The following is an 11,276-nucleotide window of genomic DNA, read 5'->3' as shown; positions in this document are numbered from 1 at the left end:
AAAAAATTAAAATAATAATAATAATAAATTAAAAATAAAATAATTTAAAAAAATACGGGTCGACACAAACACGAATACATCAACACGAATATGACCCGAATTTTTTACGTGTCATTTTTCTCAACACGAACACGACACGAATTTTTTTGCGGGTCAACCCGAATACGAATTTTCGTGTCGTGTCGCGGGTCGACCCACGTGTCAAAACCTATATTGATACCCCTACTTAATAGTTCACTTTGATTGTTTTTAATCTTTTTGTACAACTATAAATTGGTTAAAGAAAAAAATATAGATTAGGAGGATTTTTGTTTGGAGGGAAAAAAACTAGGATAAATTCGAGTATGTAGAGAGTTAATAATAATGTACATGCTTTCTGCTATCTTGATAAGATGAGAAAAATATTTTACCTTTCGTCGCTTCGTATCTTATAGCAATTCTTAACAGATAATTCGTTATCCCAATGCTAGTAAAAATATAAATTTATCTTTAAATTGTTGGAAATCGACACACAAATCGAGAAAATAAAAAAGAAAAAAGAAAAAGAGAAAGAAAATTGATACAGTAATTTATTTTGATTCACCCAATATAGTTTATATCTAACTTGTCTGTATTATATGCACATCACCATAACTTATTATAACTCAATTGTTTTATAAGGAAATATAAATAAGATGACCTCAGTTGACTTTCTATTGATTCAGTCAATAAAAATTCTTATCTAAATACGAAATATATGAATCATATTAAAAACAAATATTATGTTTACCTTTTTCACTTCATATCTTGTTACGATGGATTCATTTTCCTTTGGTGGAGATCCTTGAAGATTCACACAAAGTTTAAACTATTGGTATTTTCTTCTATGTTTGTTTGTGTGATATTAATAAAAAAAAGGGAAAAGTTCACCAATGTCCCTGTGGTTTGTTTCAGAATCACTATGCCCCTGTGATTTTTTTTTTCTATCATGTATGCCCATGTGGTTTGTAAAAGGGTATGTTTTTATCACATATACCTCTGTGGTTTTTTATTTTTTACAAAGTACATGGGCATATGTGATAGAAAAAAAAATCACAGAAACATAGGTAATTCTGAAACAAACCACAGGAATATTGGTCAACTTTTCCCTAAAAAAAAAGAGCGAGAACGCAGAACCCAAAGAACATGTGGGCTTTGGATCGAAGAAGCCCAAAAATAGCTCGTCCTATCTTAACGAGTGATTATAAAACGCATCTCGCTCAGGTGAGATTTTGTTTTGGCACATGTTACTGCAGTTTTTTTATGACCTTGCGAAGCGACAATGGCTTCCACAAAACGGCAACTCCCAGAACACAAGCTAGTGCGGAAGAAGGCGAAGGAATCTAATTCTGAATGTGATGCATCCGTTTCCTCTACGAGGGTTCTTCTCAATCCTGCCGACTCTGATTTGGGTATTCAATTTTCCATCATTACCTTCTTGTTCATCCGCTTTTGTTTACCTTATCCATAAAACTAAAATATAAAAATGATTTTTTTTCAAAGCCCAGCATGCTAAAGATGTAAAATATTTTTTACATATGTTTGTACATTTACTTTTTGATGAAAGTGATAACTTTTTTGATGATTATGCTTAATTGCATCAGCAAAATAGTTTTTACTGAGAGATTTTACACATCTTCTACTTAGGCTCTTTTATTTGATAGTTTTGTCAAATGCAACCTGAAGGGGAGTTTGGTAAATTAAAAGCTGGTTCAGAGCTATTTTACACATCTTCTACTTAGGCTCTTCTCAATCCTGCCGACTCTGATTTGGGTATTCAATTTTCCATCATTACCTTCTTGTTCATCCACTTTTGTTTACCTTATCCATAAAACTAAAATCTAAAAATGATTTTTTTTCAAAGCCCAGCATGCTAAAGATGTAAAATATTTTTTACATATGTTTGTACATTTACTTTTTGATGAAAGTGATAACTTTTTTGATGATTATGCTTAATTGCATCAGCAAAATAGTTTTTACTGAGAGATTTTACACATCTTCTACTTAGGCTCTTTTATTTGATTGTTTTGTCAAATGCAACCTGAAGGGGAGTTTGGTAAATTAAAAGCTGGTTCAGAGCTATTTTAGTTGAAAGTAAATTTTAATTTCGAGCTGGTTTCAAATCACCTAAACATGGACACATCGGACACAACATGACACAGACTTGGACACATTGTATTTGTGACATAACAAGTTTGAGGTATCCAATTACTTACAAGCTGTCTATATATTTGTCTTTGTCAAAATAGTTTTGAGTTAAATATTTTATTATATAAGAATTGATTTTATAAATTTTGAATGATTATTAAACTTGGAAGACTTTAGAATCAATTCCATTGTTTTTAACTATATGATTTTTGCAGGAAAGGACGCGTCTTGGGTTCGGAGGTTTTGCTACCTTCTAGTCCTTCTTCTACTCAAGGTAACAAATATTACTTCATTGAATGCATATTTATATATATATATATATATATATATATAATATTATAAGAATGGTCTTTGAAGGTAGAATTCAGTACTCGATATGCACTTGCCTTGAAATATGCAAGGTTGAAAACTTATAATTAATACTAATTATGTCATTTATTATTTTCATTCAAGGTTGAAAACTTCCAAATTTCAGTTTCAATTTCACAATTAATTTCCAAATTTCAGTTTCAATTTCACAATAAATGCCATTTACTATATTCTTTTAATGTGAAAACTTTGAAATTCGAATTTCACAATCAATGTCATTTACTATTTTTTGTTAATGTTAAAACTTTGAAATTCGAATTTCACAATCAATGCATTTACTATTTTCACTTAAGATGCACGAGAGACTCTTGCATGTGTGTTTAGATTAAATCATTAAATTCTAGAATATTTTATTCATAGGCCAAATCTTTAAATTCTCTAAAAACACATGTTTAGATTTTTTTCTTAAAATATATTTAAAATATATTTATACAATGTTTTAAAAAAGGTTGTACACTTATACCCCTTTAATACAGGCCATTTGATTTTTTGTGTAGCACAGAAGTTGGTGAGGAGCTTTCTCGAATCAACCTTGCATGCAAATTTAGGCATTTTCAATCAGATTCATACATATATATATATATTAAATTGTTAGTGGACTATGAGATCATGATTGCTACATCATTTGTCTTTTCCTATTATTTTTATGTTGGAATTGGTCGTCTGATCTAAAATTCAAAATTTGAAATGGTTTAAAATTTTAATTTAAATATAGATGGTGGGAAAAGAATTTCATTTAAAAATCGAATTTTAATCTTTAAATCGAATAATTAGACGACCATTTGTGGTGGCAGACAAGGCACTGAATGTCCCACTGTCCATCACATTGGTATCCAAAAAGAAATAAGTTGTTTTAATTGCTTTTTATGTTGGAATTGGTCATCTTATCTAAAATTTGAAATTTGAAATGGTTTAAAATTTTGAATTTAAATATGGATGGTGGGAAAAGAATTTCTTTTAAAATCAAATTTTAATTTTAAATCGAATAATTAAATGACCATTTGTGGTGGCAGACAAGGCATTGAATTTCCCACTGCCCATCACATTGCTATCCAAAAAGAAATCAGCTGTTTTAATTGCTTTTTATGATCTAAAATTCGAAATTTGAAATGGTTTAAAATTTTGAATTTAAATATGGATGGTGGGAAAAGAATTTCTTTTAAAAATCGAATTTTAAATCGAATAAAAAAAAGCAATTGTGGTGGCAGACAAGGCATTGAATGTCCCACTGCCCATCACATTGGTATCACAAAAGAATCAACTGTTTTAATTGCTTTTTAGGTTGGAATTGGTCGTCTGATCTAAAATTCGAAATTTGAAATGGTTTAAAATTTTGAATTTAAATATGGATGGAGGGAAAAGAATTTCTTTTAAAAATCGAATTTTAATTTTTAAATCGAATAATTAAATGACCGTTTGTGGTGGCAGACAAGGCATTGAATGTCCCACTGCCCATCACATTGGTATCAAAAAAGAAATCAGCTTTTTTAATTGCTTTTTTTGTTGGAATTGGTCGTCTGATCTAAAATTCAAAATTTGAAATGGTTTAAAATTTTAATTTAAATATGGATGGTGGGAAAAGAATTTCGCTTAAAAATCGAATTTTAATCTTTAAATCGAATAATTAAACGACCATTTGTGGTGGCAGACAAGGCACTGAATGTCCCACTGTCCATCACATTGGTATCCAAAAAGAAATAAGTTGTTTTAATTGCTTTTTATGTTGGAATTGGTCATCTTATCTAAAATTCGAAATTTGAAATGGTTTAAAATTTTGAATTTAAATATGGATGGTGGGAAAAGAATTTCTTTTAAAATCAAATTTTAATTTTAAATCGAATAATTAAATGACCATTTGTGGTGGCAGACAAGGCATTGAATTTCCCACTGCCCATCACATTGGTATCCAAAAAGAAATCAGCTATTTTAAATGCTTATTATGTTGGAATTGGTCGTCTGATCTAAAATTCAAAATTTGAAATAGTTTAAAATTTTAAATTTAAATATGGATGGTGGGAAAAGAATTTCTTTTAAAAATCGATTTTTAAATTGTAAATTGAATAATTAAATGACCATTTGTGGTGGCAGACAAGGAATTGTATGTCCCACTGCCCATCACATTGGTATCCAAAAAGAAATCTACTGTTTTAATTGCTTTTTATGTTGGAATTGGTAGTCTGATCTAAAATTCGAAATTTTAAATGGTTTAAAATTTTGAATTTAAATATGGATGGTGGGAAAAGAATTTGTTTTAAAAATCGAATTTTAAATTTTAAATCGAATAATTAAATGACCATTTGTGGTGCCACACAAGGCATTTAATGGCCCACTGCCCATCACATTGTTTGAATTTAAATATGGATGGTGAGAAAAGAATTTCTTTTAAAAATCGAATTTTAAATCGAATAAAAAAAAGCAATTGTGGTGGCAGACAAGGCATTGAATGTCCCACTCTTTGATTTTGTAAATAAAAAGTTTGTAAATATAATCTTCCGTTAAAAATGTAGATCAATTCAAATAATATAGAACTAAAAGGACATCCTTCATCATTCGGAAGCAAAACAAAACAGAATTTGTAACTGTCTTTGGAACCTAAATTTTAACAGCATGTCACTTCAATCTTAGATTATTGCTTTGCAGAGCCTGAAATTTTCAGCTTATTTGACATCAGAGACCAAATGCTTGCCTAAACATAGATAACAAAACTTCCACTCTTTGATTCATCTCCCATATGATTCATTCCCCTACACTAAACTGCATCATTGTTTTCTTTGTCAAGTAAAACCAAGCTCTCTGTGTAATCAACATAACCCAAGCATGTCTACTTACATCAGTTCATCCCTAAAGGAAGAAAGATCCCTGGTTGCTGCTCTTTTATCACTAAAATCTCACTACTTAATTGTGCTTAATCCCCATAGGTGTCTAATCCCTGCCCCTACTATAAATCTTATTCCATGACTGGAGTTCTAAGAAACGTTCTTTAAACCTTGGAATTTTCTTTAAGCAGATATTCTTGTAATGTGCGAGTAACTCTTTTCATTTGGACTAAGCAGATATTGTTAATGCGTATTGGATTTAAAGCACTTAGAGGTGAGATAACTTTTTGTAGCAATGCAGGGGAAGAGCACAGCAAAATATCTATTGTAAATGATGATAATCAGAAATCATTGAAAAAGAATAATAATGTAAACGACAAGCCTGAAAATTTGAAAACCAAACAATATAGTATGTAGTAAATTAAAGGACATCCTTAATCATTTAGAAGAAATAAAACAAAGTTTGTGGCTGTCATTAGAACCAGAACCTCAATATAGCAAGGAACTTCAATCTTAGTTGCCAAGTAAAACTTCAGCTTCCACTCTTCACTTCATCTTCCCATATTATTCATTGCAGCATTAATTGTTTTCTTTGTCAAGAAAAAGAAGGCTCTCTGTGTAATCATAAGCCCAAGCATGTGTACTTGTTTTTATACGAATATCCTTCACCCCCATGCTCTTCTTAAGATCAACAAAATGGAATGACTTTCGCTGTTGCATTGTTACCACTAAAACCTCACTACTTCTATTTAGTCCCAATACTTTTATAATCCCATCCTCCAAATAAACACTATAAACCTTATTCCATGACTCTCTTTTCATCCATATGTTACATCTTTGAACAGCCCAATCAGAACCCCCAATATACTCTATAAGAGAGAGACAATCTTCAATAACAGAAACATCCAAACTTTCCCAAGACCGAAAAATCTTAACCTCCTCTGGCAACTCCATTCGGTTGAACTTTTCCTCCACCATATTGAAGATCAATATAAAATCAGATATTCCATATTTATCATAAGCAATCCAATGCACATTCCCATTGAAAAAGCAAGGTGTCTTCTCTGATATTTTTCTTCTTAATAACCCATGTGATGAAGAATCATCATCATCATCATCATCAATGACTCTCCAAGCACCTTCATTGAGTGAATACAACTCAACCTTTGGTATCCATGAGAAAAACTCATCACCTTTTTTTTCTTTTTGGGGAGTATCATCCCATCCCGTAGGGGGTATAGGATAAACAATCCTTAACAACTTGAAATCATTTTTCTTTGAATCAAATCCAAACCCGAGTCCTGCTTTGTATAAATTTTTGAAGGTGAAAAGTGGGGTTGGGAGTTTGAGGTGTCTATCTATCAAAGGGTTCCATAGTATGATATTATCTGTGATGTATATGTATTCAAGGTCAAGGTTGTAGAGGCAAACGACGCCGTTTATAGCGCCCACACTTTGCAAAAGGGAAGCTGCATAATTAGGATTAGGAAGCGAGTGTTTGATATTTTCTATTCTTGGAAAGGAAGAGAAGGAGGAGCATAGGGAAAACTCATCCTGCTTTTTATATGAACGGGAACGGGTGCCCATAATGACCATAGGAGAAGAGGGATTGGAGAGAGAGTGTTGAAGGTGTGAGAATGTAAAAGTGTGACTCTTTATGATTATGTTCCATGCTTTGCACACTAACATGCATTTTCCAATGCTTCTAAGTGGTAGGCGACGAAGGATATCCTCCACTATCACATCTGGGAGATACTCACTCATTGTAATTTGTGTTAATCTTTATGACTATGAGGAAGAGAGAGTTTAACTTTATGTCCCTTTTTTTTTTCTTGGTAGGAATATATATATATATATATATATATATATATATATATATATATATATATATATGTATGGGTCAGAATCACATGGGATAATATCTTAACTTTTTAATATATTTAAATTCGAATGTATTTGATAATATAAAATATTTGGTTATCGAATTGCAATTCAAATATATCTCAATGGCTGTTTTTTTAGTAGTTGATGATGAATCTTTTCGAATCATTAGATTTAAAAATATAACAAGAAAATAATTTTAAAATATTATATAAATCATTATCCTTTATCGGAATCTAAATATATAACAATAAATAAATGAGATAGAAAGAATAGGATTATTTTTAAAAGTTATTTTTAAAAGTAGATTTAATGTGTATCTAAATAAAAAAATATAATAAATAAGGCATGAAGAATAAAATTAAATAAAAAAAGTATATTGATATATAATAAATCTTTTTGACACTATAAATCTACGTTAACGGTAGAAAAGCGAACCCATGACAATCATTTTAAAAAAATGTATATAAGAAAAAGAAAAGATAACTACCCATTGGGATCAAAGCACAACACGGGCTGAACAGATATCGTTAATGTGTACTGGATTTAAAGCTCTTAAAGGTGGGATAACGCTTTGTAGCAATACAGGGGGAGTGCACAACAATATATTCATTGTAAATGAACAATTTTCAGTGCTGATGATAATCCGTAATTGTTCAAAAATAGTAAAGAATAAAGATAATGTAAACAATACTGATAAAGGGAAGGATTCGTTTCTAATTTTATTTTATAAATTTTTACAAATTACACTATGTATTTCCGGAAGTATATAATATAACCTAGTGTATTTCTGAAAATATATAGTATAATTTGTAAAAGTTTGTAGACAAAAAAGTTTGTAAATATAAATCTCCTACTGACAATGTAGATCAATTAAAACAATATAGAACTAAAAGGACATCCTTCATCATTCGGAAGAAAAACAGAACAGAATTTGTAACTGTCTTTGGAACCTAAATTTTAACAGCATGTCACTTCAATCTTAGATTATTGCTCTGCAGAGCCTGAAATTTTCAGCTTATTTGACATCAGAAACCAAATCCTTGCCTAAACATAGAAAACAAAACTTCCACTCTTTGATTCATCTCCCATATGATTCATTCCCCTACACTAAACTGCATCATTGTTTTTTTTTGTTTTACACAGCCCAAGCATGTCTACTTACATGTGTAGTTTGGATACCAATATCCTTCATCACTAAAGAAAGAAAGGTCCCTGGTTGCTGCTCTTTTACCACTAAAATGTCACTGCTTAATTGTGCGTAATCCCCATAGGTGTCTAATCCCTCTCCCTAAATGAACACTATAAATCTTTTTCTACGATTGCTTTGGAAATTGACAATTACACACAAATCAATAAATGAAAGAAAAAAAGGAGAGAATTTTGACACGGTGATTTACACTGGTTCACCTAATGTAGGTTACGTCCAACTTGTCTTTACTATATTCACCTCACCGCCGCTCGCTACAAGTCACTCGATTTACAAAGAGAATATAAATAGGATTAGAAAATCCTAACAGTAGCTATTCATAGGCGCTACCCCCGGACCTCCCCACCGGCGGAGCGGAACCCCCTTTGCCTTTTGCTGACCCGACAACAAGGCTCTCATTAACATGCAAAGTATGGCTCATACCCAATAGACTAGAGTTCTAAGAAACGTTTTTTAAAAACCTTGGAATTTTCTTTTACAGGTTGGAGACAATGGAGTTTCACTTTCAAGTGAGTTCTAAGATAAGAGGGTTTGGTAGTACAAATGAAAGAAAAATGATATAACTATGCTCTGTGTCAAGAAAAATGAGTTTCACTTCATCTTCCATATTATTAATTGCAGCATTAGTTGTTTTCTTTGTCAAGTAAAAGAAGGCTCTGTGTGTAATCATAAGCCCAAGCATATGCACTTGGTTTTAAACCAATATCCTTCACCACTATGCTCTTCTTAACATCAACAAAATGGAATGACATTGGTTGCTCCTTCACCCCAATGCTCTTCTTAAGATCAACAAAATGGAATGAAATTGGTTGTTGCACTGTTGACACAAACACAACACTACTTCTGTTTAGTCCCAATATATCTCTAATCCCACCCTCCAAATAAACACTATAAACCTTATTCCATGACTCTCTTTTCATCCATATGTTACATCTTCTAACATCGCAATCAGAACGTCCAATATACTCTATAAGAGAGAGACAATCTTCATAACAGAAACATCCAAAAATGTACATTCATTGACCTCATCTGGCAACTCCATTCGCTTGAACTTTTCCTCCACCATATTGAAGATCAATAAATAATCATATATTCCATATTTATCATAAGAAATCCAATGCACATTCCCATTGAAAAAACAAGGTGTGGTGTCTAATATATCTTGTCTTAATAAACCATGCGAAGCATCATAATCAATGACTCTCCAAGCACCTTCATTGAGTGAATACAACTCAACCTTTGGTAGTAGTAGTAGTCCCTCCAAATATGAGAAAATCCTTACCACCTTGAAATCATTTTTCTTTGAATCAAATCCAAACCCGAGTCTTACTTCATGAAAGTAACTAAATTCTTCGTAGGAGAAAAGTGGGGTTGGGAGTTTGAGGTGTCTATCTATCAAAGGGTTCCATAGTATGATATTATATGTGATGTTTCTGTATAAATCGTCATGGTTGTAGAGGCAAACGACGCCGTTGACAGCGCCCGCACAAAAGGAATCTGCTTCAATAGGAAGCGAGTGTTTGATATTTTCTATTCTTTGAAAGGAAGAGAAGGAGGAGCATAGGGAAAACTCATCCTCATAATATGCATGGGAACAACGGGTACCCATAATGACCATAGGAGAAGAGGGATTGGAGAGAGAGTATTGGAGGTGTGAGAATATAAAAGCGTGACTCTTTATCATTTCGTTCCATGCTTTGCACACTAACATGCATTTTCTAATGTTTCTGAGTGGTAGGCGACGAAGGATTTCCTCCACTATGACCTCTGGGAAATAGTCACTCATTGTAATTTAGTTAATCTCTACGAGGAAGACAGAGTTCAGGTTCCATTTGTTTCTTTGCTATATATATATATATATATATATATATATATATATATATATATGTATGTATGTGTGTGTGGACGTATGATCCATTGACACCAGCGTCAAATTTGAAATTTAACATCTTTATATGAGAGCCATTAGATTAAAAAAAGATTAGCGACTTTGTAAACATGTGACACTATTGATATTTTTTTTTATCTAATGACTCTCAGACGACGAGGTGTCAAATTTTAAATTTGACACTGTATATGTGTGTGGGGGTAGGATCTTTGATACCAGTATCAAATGTAAAGTGTAATGTTTGACACTCGTCTGAGAGTCATTAGATCAAAAAAGATTAATCAACAACTCTGATTTGTAAGCATGTGACACCATTACCTTTTTTGATCTAACGACTCTCAAATGAGGTGTCGAACTTTAAATTTATATATATATATATATATACTGCAAAAGTGTAATATATAATACTCAAATCTGATTTCATTTTGTACCGTATCATATGTGATAATATTTTAACTTTTTAATATATTTCAAAGGGAAAGGTTATAATTACTACATATTTTTCTTACTACCAAATCTTAACCGTTGATTTTCGTCAATCTAACGGTTATAATTTATTGCAAATTAGTAATTAATTAATAAGTATAACCCTATAAATTACAACTGTTAGATTGATAGAAATCAACGGTTAAGATTTGGTAGTGACAGCTAGTAAGAAAAATAGGTAGTAACCATAACATCTCCCCTATTTCAAAATTCAAATTTATTTGATAATATAAAATGGGATAAGACATTGTTACTACCAAATAATGTTACTGCCAATGTCACTATTATATCTTAATCATTGATTCTGCGGCCAATCAACGGTTATCATTTTCACAATTCAAATTCATTAATTAATTATTAATTCGCAATAAATACCTGATGATTAGAGGAAATCAACTATTAAGATATGGTAATAAATTATTTGGTAGTATCAATTTTTAGGAACAGTGACCAAAATGCC

At 31.5% G+C, this 11,276-nt stretch overlaps 2 protein-coding genes across 2 annotated transcripts; both read right to left on the bottom strand.

Moving 5' to 3' along the window:
* Positions 1-5,930: 5,930 nt before the first annotated feature.
* On the bottom strand, positions 5,931-7,115 carry LOC133314840 (F-box/kelch-repeat protein At3g23880-like). Its single transcript, XM_061516371.1, has one exon. The coding sequence runs from the start codon at positions 7,113-7,115 to the stop codon at positions 5,931-5,933; it is 1,185 nt and encodes a 394-aa protein (XP_061372355.1).
* Positions 7,116-9,409: 2,294 nt separating this feature from the next.
* Positions 9,410-10,051, bottom strand: LOC133314832 (F-box/kelch-repeat protein At3g06240-like). The gene has a single exon (XM_061516361.1). It carries the CDS (start codon positions 10,049-10,051, stop codon positions 9,410-9,412), a length of 642 nt encoding a protein of 213 aa, XP_061372345.1.
* Between the last annotated feature and the right edge of the window lie 1,225 nt (positions 10,052-11,276).

The sequence above is a fragment of the Gastrolobium bilobum genome, unplaced genomic scaffold (genome assembly GCF_033153095.1).
Source record: "Gastrolobium bilobum isolate Gb01-03AN ecotype WA unplaced genomic scaffold, APGP_CSIRO_Gbil_v1 utg5912, whole genome shotgun sequence".
NCBI classification, from domain to species: Eukaryota; Viridiplantae; Streptophyta; class Magnoliopsida; order Fabales; family Fabaceae; genus Gastrolobium; species Gastrolobium bilobum.
The sequence above is the reverse complement of the archived record's forward strand: the minus strand, read 5'-3'. Positions and strand labels throughout refer to the sequence as shown.